The 15,725-nt window shown below is 39.3% G+C and overlaps 1 protein-coding gene across 3 annotated transcripts in view; it reads right to left on the bottom strand.

Annotated features, from left to right (window-relative positions):
* The window catches only part of OSBPL3 (oxysterol binding protein like 3), a 187,029-nt gene that overhangs the window by 30,800 nt on the left and 140,504 nt on the right, over positions 1–15,725 (bottom strand). For all 3 annotated transcript variants that reach the window (XM_081285669.1, XM_081285671.1, XM_081285670.1), the window contains 3 exons: positions 15,427–15,520; positions 12,112–12,362; positions 8,242–8,379 (listed from right to left, as the gene is read on the bottom strand). In XM_081285669.1, coding sequence (XP_081141795.1) covers positions 8,242–8,379; positions 12,112–12,362; positions 15,427–15,520 — 483 coding nt within the window. The remainder of the gene's footprint in view (positions 1–8,241; positions 8,380–12,111; positions 12,363–15,426; positions 15,521–15,725) is intronic.

The following is a 15,725-nucleotide window of genomic DNA, read 5'->3' as shown; positions in this document are numbered from 1 at the left end:
CTGCCCAGATTGAGTCAGGAAGATATAGACAGCCTAAACAGACCAATAACAATAGAGGAAATAGAAGAAACCATCAAAAGACTACCAACTAAGAAAAGCCCAGGACCGGAGGGGTATACAGCAGAGTTTTACAAAACCTTTAAAGAGGAACTAACACCAATACTTTTCAAGCTATTTCAGGAAATAGAAAAAGAGGGAGAACTTCCAAAGACATTCTACGAGGCCAACATCACCCTGATACCTAAACCAGACAGAGACACTTCAAAGAAAGAAAACTACAGACCAATATCTCTAATGAACCTAGATGCAAAAATCCTCAATAAAATCCTGGCGAATCGGATTCAAAATCGTATCAAAAAAATTATACACCATGATCAAGTAGGATTCATCCCTGGGATGCAAGGCTGGTTCAATATACGGAAATCAATAAATGTTATTCACTACATCAATAGACTTAAAAATAAGAACCATATGATCATCTCGATAGATGCAGAAAAGGCATTCGACAAAGTACAGCATCCCTTTATGTTCAAAACTCTAGAAAAATTAGGGATAACAGGATCATACCTCAACATTGTTAAAGCAATCTATGATAAGCCACAGGCCAGCATCATTCTAAATGGAGAAAAATTGAAGGCATTCCCTCTAAGATCTGGTACAAGACAGGGATGCCCTCTCTCACCACTTCTGTTCAACATAGTCCTCGAAACACTGGCCAGAGCAATTAGACAGACGAAAGAAATTAAAGGCATAAAAATAGGAAAAGAAGAACTTAAATTATCACTATTTGCAGACGATATAATTCTATACCTAACAGACCCAAAAGGGTCTACAAAGAAACTATTAGAGTTAATAAATGAATTCAGCAAAGTGGCGGGATATAAAATCAACACGCATAAATCAAATGCATTCCTGTATATCAGCGACAAATCCTCTGAAACGGAAATGAGGACAACTACTCCATTCACAATATCCCCCCCAAAAAATAAAATACCTGGGAATCAACCTAACACAAGAGGTGAAAGACCTATACAATGAAAACTACAGAACCCTAAAAAGAGACATAGAAGAAGACCTCAGAAGATGGAAAAATATACCCTGTTCATGGATAGGCAGAACAAACATCATCAAAATGGCGATATTACCAAAAGTTCTCTATAAGTTCAATGCTATCCCAATCAAAATCCCAACAGCATTTCTTGTAGAAATAGATAAAACAATCAGGAAATTCATATAGAATAATAAAAGACCCAGAATAGCAAAAACAATGCTAAGCAGGAAGTGTGAATCAGGCGGTATAGTGATACCAGACTTCAAACTATACTACAGAGCAATAGTAACAAAAACAGCATGGTACTGGTACCAAAACAGGCGAGTGGACCAATGGTACAGAATAGAAGACACAGTAACCAATCCGCAAAACTACAACTATCTTATATTTGATAAAGGGGCTAAAAGCATGCAATGGAGGAAGGATAGCATCTTCAACAAATGGTGCTGGGAAAACTGGAAATCCATTTGTATCAAAATGAAACTGAATCCCTTTCTCTCGCCATGCACAAAAGTTAACTCAAAATGGATCAAGGAGCTCGATATTAAATCAGAGACACGGCGTCTGATAGAAGAAAAAGTCGGCTATGATCTATATACTGTGGGGTCAGGCTCTAAATTCCTCAATAGGACACCCTTAGCGCAAGAGTTAACAACCAGAATCAACAAATGGGACTTACTCAAACTAAAAAGTTTTCTCTCAACAAAAGAAACAATAAGAGAGATAAACAGGGAGCCTACATCCTGGGAACAAATCTTTACCCCACACACTTCAGATAGAGCCCTAATATCCAGAGTATACAAAGAACTCAAAAAATTAGATAATAAGATAACAAATAACCCAATCAACAAATGGGCCAATGACCTGAACAGACACTTCTCAGAGGAGGACATACAATCAATCAACAAGTACATGAAAAAATGCTCAACATCGCTAGCAGTCAGAGAAATGCAAATCAAAACCACCCTAAGATACCATCTCACTCCAGTAAGATTGGCAGCCATTAAGAAGTCCAACAACAACAAGTGCTGGCGAGGATGCAGGGAAATGGGTACACTTGTTCATTGTTGGTGGGACTGCAAAATGGTGCAGCCAATTTGGAAAGCAGTATGGAGATTTCTTGGAAAGCTGGGAATGGAACCACCATTTGACCCAGCTATTCCCCTTCTCGGTCTATTCCCTAAAGACCTAACAAGAGCATGCTATAGGGACACTGCTATATCGATGTTCATAGCAGCACAATTCACGATAGCAAGATTGTGGAACCAACCTAGAAGCCCTTCAATAGATGAATGGATTAAAAAAATGTGGCATTTATACACAATGGAGTATTACTCTGCAATAAGAAATGACAAAATCATAGAATTTGGAGGGAAATGGATGGCATTAGAGCAGATTATGCTAAGTGAAGCTAGCCAATCCTTAAAAAACAAATGTCAAATGTCTTCTTTGATATAAGGGGAGTAACCAAGGACAGGGTAGAGACGAAGAGCTGGAGAAGAAGAATAACATTAAACAGGGATGATAGGTGGGAGGGAAAGTGAGAGTTAAGGGAAATTGCATGGAATTGGAAGGTGAGCCTCAGGGTTATACACAACTACATATAAGAGGAAAGGAGGAGTAGGAGAAAAATTATATAAGTGGAAGAAACGATTTATAGTAGAGGGGATGGAGAGAGAGAAAGGGAGGGGAGGGGAGGGGAGGGGAGGGGGGACAGTGGAGAATGGGATAGACAGCAGAATACATCAGTCACCAGAAAGGCAATTTGTAAATCAATGGAAATGTAACTGATGTGACACAGCAATCTGTATACAGGGTAAAAATGGGAGTTCATAACCCACTTGAATCAATCTGTGAAATATGGTCTATTAAGAACTATGTAATGTTTTGAACAACCAACAATAAAATAATTTAAAAAAAAATAAATAAAATAAAATAAAATAAAATGAAAAAAAAAAGCCATCATGCTAGCCCCATAGGGAACAACCCTGACCGGCAAGGGAAGAAGGGTGCTTTCCCGGTCCTCCTTTTCTGGGCTTATTTAGAAAGCTGAGACTGATTCACGTTTCTGGCCACAGAGGTGGAACGGCCCAGGGGTGGAACACAGGACAGAATGTTTATGACATTCCTGTCAGTCTCTCATTCACAAAAGCCACACCTCATTCCACAGCAGGAAAGAATAAAGTCCTATGTTAGTTTGGATAGAGTGGCAATTGACAGGGGGAGAAGGAGAGATAGCTGATCATCAAAAAAAGGAAATAACTAGATAGCACTTCCCCATCAATTGGTTGCTAACGCCTCCTGTTGGGAAGGATTGCATTTTCCAACAGGAGCAATCATCACCTGTCTTTTAGTCATGTAGGCATGAGAAGAAAGAAAACCTAAAATCTAGAAAAGGACTGTCAGTCCATCACCTACTGTCCATTTGTCCATCCACCCACCCAATTGGCAAAAAATAAAAATAAATAAAAATAAAAATAAATAACCAACATTACATTAAGTGAAAAACTCCTAGGAGTTAAGTTCTGTACTAGGCGCTGGGCATCCAAAATTAAATAAGATCTAGGGCATGTTCTCACTTAAGATAGTTCATAGGCTAGAAGAAGTGCTTATAGAACAGAAGTTTTGACATGTGCAGGACTTTGATCTTTATAATGGCCCCTGGTTCAGTGTGGTTGTGTCCTTCTTAGGAGATAAGGGCAGGGCCCTGGTTCAATTTGGCTTGTGTCCTTATAGGAAGCTGGGTGAAGGGCCCTTGGTTTGGTGTGGTTGGTGTCCTTATAAGGAGATCAGGGTGGGCCCTTGGTTCAGCATGGTTAGTGTCCTTATAAGAAGAGCAGCACAAGTTTTGATCCAATGTGACTTCCTTCATTATACAATTATCTTCCCTCCTATTTAGTTGATTTTGTAGTAAAACATGAAAATTGCCTTGCCTCTCATTTTGGGTATACTCTACAAGTATTTCTTTGTGCTTCCCATGGGGGGTTCCATTTAATGTCAGAAAGAGATGCCACTCGGATGTGAATCTATAGCAACATGATGACTTAAGTAGGGTACAGATGCAGCTGCTGTACCTCTCCAACCCTGCCCCTCAGTTACTGATGTTACAGTGTTATTATGGTATTTATTCAATACCATAGAATAAAATCAGGGTGTTTTGATCCATTATTCTCTTATAATTTTATAGAAAACTAAAGTAGCACTAGCTTTTATAATCGTCATGAACTTGCTTTAACAGGATCTTTCTGGCTTCATCAAGATCTGAGTTCCCATCTAAGGCCCTTCAGTGCAACCTGAAGGACTTCCCTCACACAGGGCACATCTAGTGGGGACCAACTCCCTGGGCTCTTGTTTATTGGGTGCTGCAGTTAGAATGTGTGTCTCCCTCCAAAATTCCTGTTGACAGTTCAGCCTCAACGTAACAGTTTGAGAAATGGTTAGGCCAGGAAGTTCCCAGCCCAGGGATGGGATGTGCACATTAAGAGAGCTTCTCCAGCACGTGCCAGGACCTGGTTCAGTTCCCAGCACTGTACACGCATGCATGCCACCCCCTGCCCCACAAGTACATTTTTCCAGCTGGGCACAATGATGTATGGCTGTGTTTTAATTAGCTTTTTGATTGCTGTAATCAAAACACCTAACAAGAACAACTTGGAGGAGGAAAAGCTTCTCTGGGGCAAACAGTTGCAGAGGTCTCAGTTCACAGATGGCTGACTCCATTGCTCTGCTCAAGGTGAGGTCATCCATCATGGGGGAAGGGCCCAGTGGAGGAAAGCTGCTCAGTGCAGGGTAGCAAAGAAAAGAAGCCTTGAGTGTAGATATGATGAGGTCTTCCAAGGCTACAAAGGTATTACAGATTTTCTGACTCAAAATGAAAAGACCGCTGAAGTATCTCACAAATCTTAATTCTGAAGTGCCTTTCTCTGGTTTCTGACTGCAAGTCACTGATATCGTGATTTTAACTCTTTTAGATGAGAAACAACATGGAGAAGCAAGCTTCCATGTAGCCAAACTCCGAAGTAGCCATCACTTCAACCTCTGGGGACATTCACTACCTTGGACATTCACACTCCCACCCAAACCACAAAGCAACATATACCAGGTCTGGGAGCAAAGAGATGGATGTCACTTTTCAAATCAGAGACTCTGTCAGCTAGAAAACTCAGTCGAAAAGCCCAGTTGTTTACTCCAGGTCCTTTAGCCTGGGGATAAATTATCCATTTGTTCTTTCTTAGGATAAAATTTCATGAAAAATACTGATTTGGGGACTGCTCAGTTTATTACATTAGTAATTCAGGAGCCTGTACTCATTGTAGGAGGCACAGGGAAGCAAAGAAAGCCTCCAACTCCAGAACAGTAGCACCTGCCCAAGAGGAAGGATGCTGTCTCTACAAGGCAGGCTGTCTCCTGAGCCAGGAGCAGGAACAGCCAAACTGTCAGGCATCCGCCTGAAACCTACAAACACCCTGGCATTCTCCTTCACCCTCCTCAGATGGGTTCAATGAGAAGGCATTCATGTGGGATGAGGCAGCTGGTTAGCACAGACAGACAAGGTTGGGAGAAAGTGTGTGTGTGTGCGTGTGTGTGTATGTGTGTTTTGAATTGGTGTCTTTGGTTAGTTAGAAGAAGGAGGACATGGCCACAAGCCCTTCCCATCTTGGGGGCAGAAGGCAGCCACATATTACTTATATTGGATACTCACCTATGATTCATTTAGCTTCCCATGTAACCTGCTTAGGGGGAAATCATGAGTGCTTACAATGGCCAGAGCTCTCTGGTTCCCATGACAGGTCTGTTTTTCACAGTAAATGCACATACAGCAGGAGCATTCTACCATATACATTAGTCTCTTGTAAGTTTAGCTAGTGTGAATCTATCCCAAGGGACTCATCCATCCTTGAACCAACTATCTGAGACTTATAGGGTGAACTCCACATGCCAGCTCCATCATGATCGGGACTGGTGTTGATTACATGGTGAGGCTGGCCAGCCATGAGGATCCCTGGCTGCCTAATGGGTGGCTTTCTGTCTTACCAGTGACATTCAACTGTGCTAACTAGAAGAATAGATACAGCAGATCTTATTTTATCTTCTGCTTTTCCAACACTTCTCTTACTATTCTCAACATTTTATATTTAAAGGCACTTTTGAGTGTTTCCTCTAAATATAAGAGCAATAAATCATTCACTGAACATTATCAGTGTATCATTTCATTTAAGGCTTACCACAACTTTTGAACCAAGTATTATCACCCCTATTTCGTACATAATAGAAACAACTGAGGCTCCAAATGTTTAAGTAGCTGACATGAGGCCACACCCAAGTACACGAAGTGGCTGGGATTTGAAGCAAGGTCTACAAATCTTACACCTCTAGAGTACTCCATGCCACTAACAATAACCAGATGTGTCTTTCTTGCTTATTTCTTTGGGATGCAGTTCATGGAACTCATTGTGTGATAGTCTTTCCATGGATGTGTGCATATGCCCTGGGGACTCTGATCCTAGCCCCACCACAGCAGATACACCAGCAGATCCTGAGCTTGGCCCCACCCCATCAGCGCTCAGAGGAATGATGCTAACTGCACACGAGCTCATGTTACTACTCATTCTTATAGCTATTCATCCTACCCTGATTGTCTGTTGTGGTTGGGACTATTTTGGGCCTTCTTTTTTTTGTTTTTCCCACAAGACTGCATATAATGCCATAGTAACCAAATTATATTTTAATTTATTCTCATTCCATTTTAGGTTCAGTATTTAAATAACCCAGTTGAATTTGAATCAGACAGACCATCTTATCCCTTTAACTACTGGTTTAACCCTCTACCTCCCCAGGAACAGTGTTCAGTTTCTTATTTTAGTTCCTAACTGGGAAGATACTGATCATATGCTTTAGGATTATTATAATTCACTTTCCTTTGAGTTCCCATAGAACACTGCTTGTCATTTTCAGTTAAGACAAGTACCATCTTCATGAATCTCATGGTTACACTACCCTTCCCTCTGAGCTCCCTCCCCCGATAATGCCAATCTATTGACAAAGAGGGCAGCAAGATAAGTGAAGAAAGGAATATTTTAGCAATCCACTCTTCCCACCTTCCTTCAGTTTTCTAAGAATTGGGAAGAGACAAATGTATCAAAGCAATGATTTTTAGTGTCGCTCAGATGACCCTTTAGGTATATATTACTGGTAAACATGCTCAATTGCTGATGAATGATGTAAGCAAGGGTGATTGTTTATTTTCTGAATGTATGCACTCTGTTTTAATTAAACAACTTTCCTTATCAACAGATACTTTGGATGTTCCCAGTATGCAACTACTGCATACTATGCCATTATGCATCAACAATGACATCAAATGTGCATAGAGTATTTACATGTCACTTATCAGACCCTGCTCTAGGTGCTTTGGAGACAGTAAGTCATTTAATCACTATGGAGCCATGCATCACATACAACAATCTTCACCTCCACTTTAAAGAGAAAATAAGGCACAGTGAAGCTAAGTACCCTGGGTTGTACAGCTAGTCTTAGGCAGAGCTGAAATCTGAACATAGCTGTGTGCCTTTTGTGTATTACTCTGTACTAATACTTATGTGGAAAGAACCTAATGGAACCCCAAGTCATATAAGTATAATGTTTGTCCACCCATTTGATGAGACCAGGGATTCTTGTTTGGTCTCAATCTCCAAACCTACTGTAATTCCTTGGCACCTGGAACAGTGCCAGGCACACGACATATGTTCAATAAATAACTTTCTGGTTTGAATCATTCATTCGAATGATTCCTCTTGAATCAAAACTGACAACAATGCAATTGGCTTGGTGCTACCATCACCCTGAGTGACCAAATTGACAGTTAGAGGGCACCCTTTTAACCTTTAAGTTACAACTGGGGCAAGTACTTCATGCTTTGAAAACTCCTTTCACTAATGATTCTCAAGAGAAAGGACATTGTTAATGCATGCAACCAAGCCAGCACTCAGAATTGCTAAGACTGTTGTGCCCACAGATGGTAGCTGGATTTCAGTGGAAGGGAAATGGATCCCCGGCTTTATGTTTCAAAGCACTGTAATTATCTTAGTTGCTTTGAAGCCAGTGAAAGGTGGGAAATAAATATTTTAGAAGCACATCTAATGGCAGGCATAAGCAACTTCTCCCAACAAACAAAAAGCATGCATATCCACCTGTTCTGAAAAAAAACTGAAGCCCTTGTCCTCTCGAATGCACTCATACGTTTCTCCAAGGACCGGGTTAAATGGCTTGCTCCCAGCTCGGAAGTAGCTAGACGCATATGCTGATACTGCAAAGGCAGCCACATACACCTAGGAGAGAAAGGAGAGGACTTGGTTATTTCTGCCTCACTAAGAATTTTTTTTTTTTTCACAAAGTAATAAAATAAAAACCTCAATTTCTGTCTTGGAGGTTTTATTTCAGGAAGCCAAAATTTATCCTTAATTTAAAGACAATTAAACCAACATAGGTTTAAAGTTGTTGGTTTAAATAATATTCATTTTGGCTCAGAAACAAATTAAGCAAACATTTAAAACTGTCCACTCATTTTGATGCCTAAAATCTAGGAGATGTGATGAAGAGGATGACATTTACAAAACAAACTATGCTATTCAATGGAGTCTGGTACTTTCAGGCCCAACAGTATCTGGGAATCCTGATGTCATGGTTTCAGGTAACAAGGGCAGAGTATTAAAAAAAAGCCAAACTTCCTCCAAAAATTCAAGAGTAAGCATCACAAATTTGACCAATCACAACTTGATATTATAGAAAACTAAAAATTCATTTAGTCCAAGGGAAATCTTTAAGAGTCATTTCCTGCCTCTGAGGAACCAGCATAAAATATAGTGGCTTTGAAGTTCTGATTTTCTGGGAGGAAAAGTAAAACATTAAAAAAAAAAAAATTGGGAGGGAAACTATATGTGAACATGAAATGAGAAAATCTTTTCATGGCCTTCACTGTGAGGACCTCAACATTACCAGCCCCCTTTTAGAGGATCAAAGAGATATTATCTTTCTTCTCCTCCTCCTCCTTCTCCTTCTTCTTCTCCTTCTCTTTCTTCTTTTCTCTCTCCTCTCCTTTTTGCCAAAAAAATTAAACTAAAGTATCAGTTTAACATTACAACTCCTAATATTGAGTTGTAATGATCTCAATATTTCTTATTCTCAGCCCAATTCATGAAGTTTCTTTTTTCTTTTTTATAGTACTAAAAGGACGGAACCTGGGGTGTTTTAACACTAAACTATATCCCCAGACCTTTTTTTTTCCGAGTCAGGGGCTGGCTGAGTCACTGGGATTAAAGGTGTGCACCACTGTGCCCAGCTAATGAAATTTCTTATTTTGAAGAAAAACAGTGCTTTTTATAAATCTTCATGAGTCATTTAACTTCCTTTTGTAAAATGTTTGGGTGTTTCCTGTAACAGGATCCACCTTGTCACCTCATGCCACAGATTGCTCTAGAGCTGCTGGATAGTTTATACAAATCAACTCATGGGCGGGGGATGTGGTAGAGTACTTCCTTAGCATGCATGAGGCCCTGGGTTCAATTCTCAGCACTGGAAAAAAAAAGCAATTCTGTACACTCATATTACACTCATATCAGTCCTACCTGTGACTGCCTGTGTTCTTTTTTTTTTTTAAATGATTTTACTTTTTAACTACATGACAGCAGAATGTATTACAATTCTTATTACACATATAGAGCACAATTTTTCATATCTCTGTTTCTATATAAAGTATGTTCACACCAATTCATGTCTTCATATATGTACTTTGGATAATTATGTCCATCACATTCCACCATCATTGCTAACCCCCTGGCCCCTCCCACCCCTCTGCCCTATCTAGTGTTCACCTATTCCTCCCATGCTCCCCCTCCCTACCCCACTATGAGTCAGACTCCTTATATCAGAGAAAACATTTGGCATTTGTTTTTTGGGATTGGCTAATTTCACTTAGCATTATCTTCTCCAACTCCATCCATTTACCTGCAAATGCCATGACTGTATTCTCTTTTATTGCTGAGTAATTAGAGAAATACAAATCAAAACTACTCTAAAATATCATCTCCCTCCAGTCAGAATGGCAGCTATTATGAAGACAAACAACAATAAGTGTTGGTGAGGATGTGGGGGGAAAGGCACACTCATACACTGCTGGTGGGACTGCAAATTGGTGCAGCCAATATGGAAAGCAGTATGGAGATTTCCTTGGAAAACTGGGAATGGAACCACCATTTGACCAAGCTTTTCCTCTCCTCGGTCTATACCCAAAGGACTTAAAAATAGCATACTTTTGAATCTAATGTATGAAATATGATATGTCAAGAGCTTTGTAATGTTTTGAACAACCAATAAAAACAAACAAACAAACAAAAAAACAGCATACTACAGGGACACAGCCACATCAATGTTTATAGCAGCACAATCCACAAGAGCTAAACTGTGGAACCAACCTAGATGCCCTTCAGGAGATGAATGGATTAAAAAATGTGGCATATATACACAATGGAATATTACTCTGCCTGTGTTCTTGAAACCTGGTATCTGTTCCTTTCTCTGCTTTGTGTTTCTAACCTGTGAAATAGTAACATCACATTGTCTTTGTGGAATGCTGAATGATTCTGAATCACTTTAACAATTTAAAATGGAAAAAAATTGATAAACGAGACTTTCATGATGTGAGGGGTGGGGAGGGAGCACAGGGGAAGGCAAAATGAAGCACCTCCGTTCCGGTTGGCGACACAACAAAGCATCCACACAGGAGAATATGGTGACCCCAGAACAGAGGACAAAGCCCACAATAAAGCTCCTGTTCAGTGGTTGTGCTGGAGAAGCTGTGAAGCCTTTTCTCAGGCTCAAGATTAAGTTCATGGATCAATCAGCTGAACATTCTAAAGGTCTGTAAATTGTCATAAGATGAAATACCTTTAAGAATACTTTCACCATCAAAGTCAATTGTTTTCTTTAAAGAAAAAAGCTGTCCACAATGTCCACTTTTAACATGTGCCTTAAAAGCTATTTGCTTCCCTTTTTACAACAGAAACTCTCTGGGCAAAGGAAACAAAGAAGTTAAAAAAAAAAAAAACAACAACCCACAAAGCTTGTTTTTCCTTCCATTCTTATCATCATTAGTATCAAAAAAGTCTTTGATGGGGGAGGGGGTCCGCAGCCTGAATGGAATGAGAATGGGATGTCTTTTTTGGTCAGCATGAGATTCCCTTTAATCTTCAAATCCCTGAAGTAATGGAGTTTTCATGAGGGTTAAAACTGCAGTATACTTAGCATTTAGAAAAGATTTCATCTTCCACCAAGGGAAGGGGCTGGCTGGGTGAGGTCTGTGAAGTGTGCCTGGGAGAGAAAGTCTGCACTTGGAGGACTCTGCAGTCTCAGTGCCCCAGGCAGGCAAGGTCCTTACCACTGACCAGGTCACACGTGCAGCGGCCAAAACAACAAAGTCAGAAAAAGCTTTTCAGTGGTTTCAAGAATAAAGTTGCTGTTGTTGTGTAAACTCCCTGTATAAGAGGGAGGTAAAAGGGAATCTTTCTGATGTAAAAACCTCTTCCATGAATGATATTTTCCAAAAACTTAGGAATTGATTGGACAATTCCAGAAATAAAAATGGTCTCTAGGGAAATTTACTCTGGATGAGAAAAACTGCTCAAGAAATTAAATTCTGCCCACCCAAGGCAGTAAAAAAATAAACATGCTGACAGCCTGAAGGCCATGATTTGCAAGCCAAGCTGATCAGAACCATCAGATGGAAGCTTCTGGAGAAAGCAGAAGCACAAACCACAAAGCAGAACCACCCTCGGTGCCAGCTGTTTCAGAGAGGCCCCTTCCCAACCCAGATCCTGGCCAGGTTCCTGGCCAGTGAGGGGAGGGCAGCAGGTATCTCGGAGAAATGAAACTCTCTCAGGAGCCACATGAGAGCCAGAGGGGACCAGCGTCTCTAAGCTCCACCATCTTGGCTCTGATGGGCCTGGTTAGTGGCCACGTGCCTCAGGACGGAGGCTGCGCAGTGACCTGGGAAGGTTGATCCTCACCATCCTTTCCAGGGGACTGGGGATTTGTGCAGCCTTGTCCAGCAGCTCACTGTACTCCAGCTCCTCACAGAGCCTCTGCAGCGTGTTCAGGGGCTCATTGAGCTCCACTGGCATGGCCACTTTGGACAGGTCCTTCCCGATATTGTTTCGCAGAATGTTCCACAAGCTGATGTTACTGGTGTTGGGACCTGGCGCCGGCAGGCAAGTTCTTCTTTTGGACCTTGCTTCCCCACCACTTTCAAGAACAGGCCCTGAAAGGGAAAGCAGCCTGGTTGTCTCTCAAAGCCTTATATTTATTTATTTTTGAATCCACCAATAAAAGCTAACCTATCAAGAATCCATTTTTACTATTCAACTCAGTTAACTGGAGCATGACTAAAAGCCAAAAATAAGCAAAAGAATTTTGAACAATTATATATCAAAAATTAGGGCTAGCAGTGTAGCTCAGAAGTAGGACACATGCTTACTATGTGCAAGGCCCTGGGTTCAGTCCCCAGTCCCTCTATCTACCTACTTCCCTAACTACCAAAAATTACCACAATGAAAACTCATGGACTTTATTTATAGGGAAGCCTTTAAGTTCCTACTCAAAAGCTAGTTCTTCATTGCTTTTATGCACTCGGAATAAAACTGGAAATTGGATTTCTGTGACTATAGCAGGTTACATTTATAAAAAACTTAGAGACTTTAAAAAAAATCACTTCAAATTCTGATAAAAACAATTGTGTTTAGTACAGAAGAGCAATAAAGGAAATAACAGTCATCCATTATTCTACCCTCCACCCTCAACAGCAGCCATTTATATTTTGGAATATCTTCATTTAGTGTTTTTTCCAACCATATGCATAGTTTTATGTTCTTATTCAGCTAACAAAAGTATTTCCCCATGTTACTTAAAATTCTTCTAAAACATCATTTCAAATAACCACAAAATTATTTCACAATATAAATTTGCCATGATTTATTGTTATTCATATTCTGTTGGACTATTAGATTCATTTCAATATTTTCTTATGATGCAAACAAAATAAACCCAGCAAACAAAAAGTCAGTAGTGAACATTCACATATTTAGTAATCTATTTGATTATTTCCTTCGCATATAGAGAAGCCTGATGACTATGTTAGAGACTGGAAATTTTTAGACTGTTGATTGATACAATCAGAATGCTCTTCAAAAAGTCTAACAATGTCCTCATCTTTTGACAGCAAATGTGAATATTCATCTCCCGAGGCCTTTCTACTTGTCACTGTTCATTTTTAATTTTTGTCACATTGTTAGATGGACGATGCTATTTTCTTGTTTTAATTTACATTTAAGAACTTTCTAATGTGGTCTGAAATGCTGTCATGAACACTGCTTTTTTTTTTTTTTTTTTTTTCGGAATTGTCTGCCTTCCTATGTACAAATTTAAACCATAACCTTTCATCTTTTTATTTGCTTTACAACTAGATCCCCTTTTGGCCTTTACCTTTAAATTTGATCCGTGAAGTTTTGGGCAAATGAAATATTTACATTTCAGATATATAAATTTATTGATCTTTTCCTTTGCCTCATATTCTGAAACTCCTTTCCCATCCTAACTTTGCCTATTTTCAAATGATATCTTTTACATTACATCAATATATCTTATCAATATATCTATGTACATATTTACTTATTTAACACTTGTTATAAAGCAAATAACTCTGAATAAAGAAGTTGCTTTGATGAACAGATGAGTATAAAATTGGGTCCCTACTTTGCAGTCTCTTGTAAATCTATGCAAGCAATTAATTGTTAAATTTGTTTTACTAGCTTATATGGGAAAAATAGGACACAGGGAAGTAGCTACAATTGACAGTAGTTTTTAAAAACAGCTTTACAGGCAGTCTCAAAATATTTTCTTTGATTATGCTAATCTAAATTTTGAAATCCTCCTCCACCACCATAATCACCACTACTATTGGCTAATGCATATTTTGCTTTTTAAACTGGGAATGTCAGTCTTCTAAGTATTTTACACATATTTTTCTCATTTATTCTTTATGACTACCTCTTGAGGTAAACAGCAATATTATTCCCATTTTATAGAGGAAGAAAATGAGGCATAGAGAAGTTAAGCAACCTGCCCTGCCACACATAGATGGTGAGCAGCCGACCTCGAGTTGGCTAACCAACTTGAATCCATATTCTTAGCCACTTAACCTCCTCATAGCACTCAGTGACTGATCCTCACATGTGCCAGATAATCTTTTTTGAGAAAGAAATTAACAGGAAGCATTCTAGATACCTAGTGTTTACATGGGCTCCAGGGAATTCAAGTATAATATGAACAAAGACCTTGATTCAATCTTGTTTTCTCCTATAGGCTAAACAAGGTTATAGGACAGAAAAGTTATTTCATTTCTACATCCATCTTTGAAGATGTTTAGAGATCTAATCCTCCCTAGTGGATGTCTGTAAAGAATGGAGGAACAAACATTTTTAGTATTCAAATAGGAAGAAGAAAGCTCAGTTCTGCCCAGTGTTTGTTTAAGTGAGGGCAACACTAGCAGAACAAAAATAAGTCAGAGTGAACCAGCTCTGACTTGTTCTAAGAGACTCCTGGCCCTTGTCAAGCCAGCACAGCATGGTCTCAGGTTCTAGACCATATTCTTTATTTCAGACTTTGGCCTCTGAATTCTGCATGCTACAAGGACCAGTGCAGAGAAATGATTACTTGGTAGATTCTTTCAAGGGCACCTTCCTAAACAGGCTTTTGTGTGCTCATGAAAAGTCCTCCATCAGACCTGTTTGGAAAAATCCAGACTCTCCTTGTACCCCACAGTTCAAACTAGCATTAAGAAATACCTTTCCCTCTTGCAATCAAGCAGTAATAAGGGGACAACTTAGGATACCTTGAGGGAAGTGTGTTATTTTCAAGTGAATTATCTTAAAGAATCTGACTAAATTACCTCTTACACTAGATCTTTTATTATTTAAACTCTTAGATTCCCAAAGGAAAGAGGCTATATTCTAATAACGTTTGCCGAAAGAATATTTTACTGCCTAAAGGACAGCTGTTATATCATGTTTAGATACATAAAAACTGGTATACTTTCACTTTATAAAATAAAAATTCACAAAAACAGACAAAGTTATTTAAATGAATTTCTCTTTCAAGTGTGTGTGCTGTCTCTTCACCTAGACTGTAAAACCATGGAGGGTGGGGGCCATGTGCTAATTTTCTTATGTCATGCTGCTCAAGTTCTATTTGTGGCAGGCATTCTATGTATACTTATTAGGATTCCATGAAGATGCTAACTTTCAGAGATCAAATAATGCAAATCTTACCCAAGGTCTGTCTTTCATTATCTAAATCATTACTGAGATTATCCAAGGAAAGATTATCACTTATGTCACTGACATATGAATCGTCATCAGAGATCTATGGGAAAGAAATAATAATATACATCAGAATGAAAATAAACAAAAGCCAGACTTTTATAATCCCCTTATTTTAAATGATCAAACATACTGCATCCTACATTACAAATCTATAGAAATAATTTTGGATGCTATTTTCATAGAGGCTAATACACCCATCTGCCTAGACAGTGTTCATAGGAAAATACCTGTTATTAAAATTCTTA

The sequence above is a fragment of the Spermophilus citellus genome, assembly GCF_964194105.1.
Source record: "Spermophilus citellus genome assembly, chromosome: 3".
Lineage (NCBI taxonomy): Eukaryota > Metazoa > Chordata > Mammalia > Rodentia > Sciuridae > Spermophilus > Spermophilus citellus.
The sequence above is the reverse complement of the archived record's forward strand: the minus strand, read 5'-3'. Positions and strand labels throughout refer to the sequence as shown.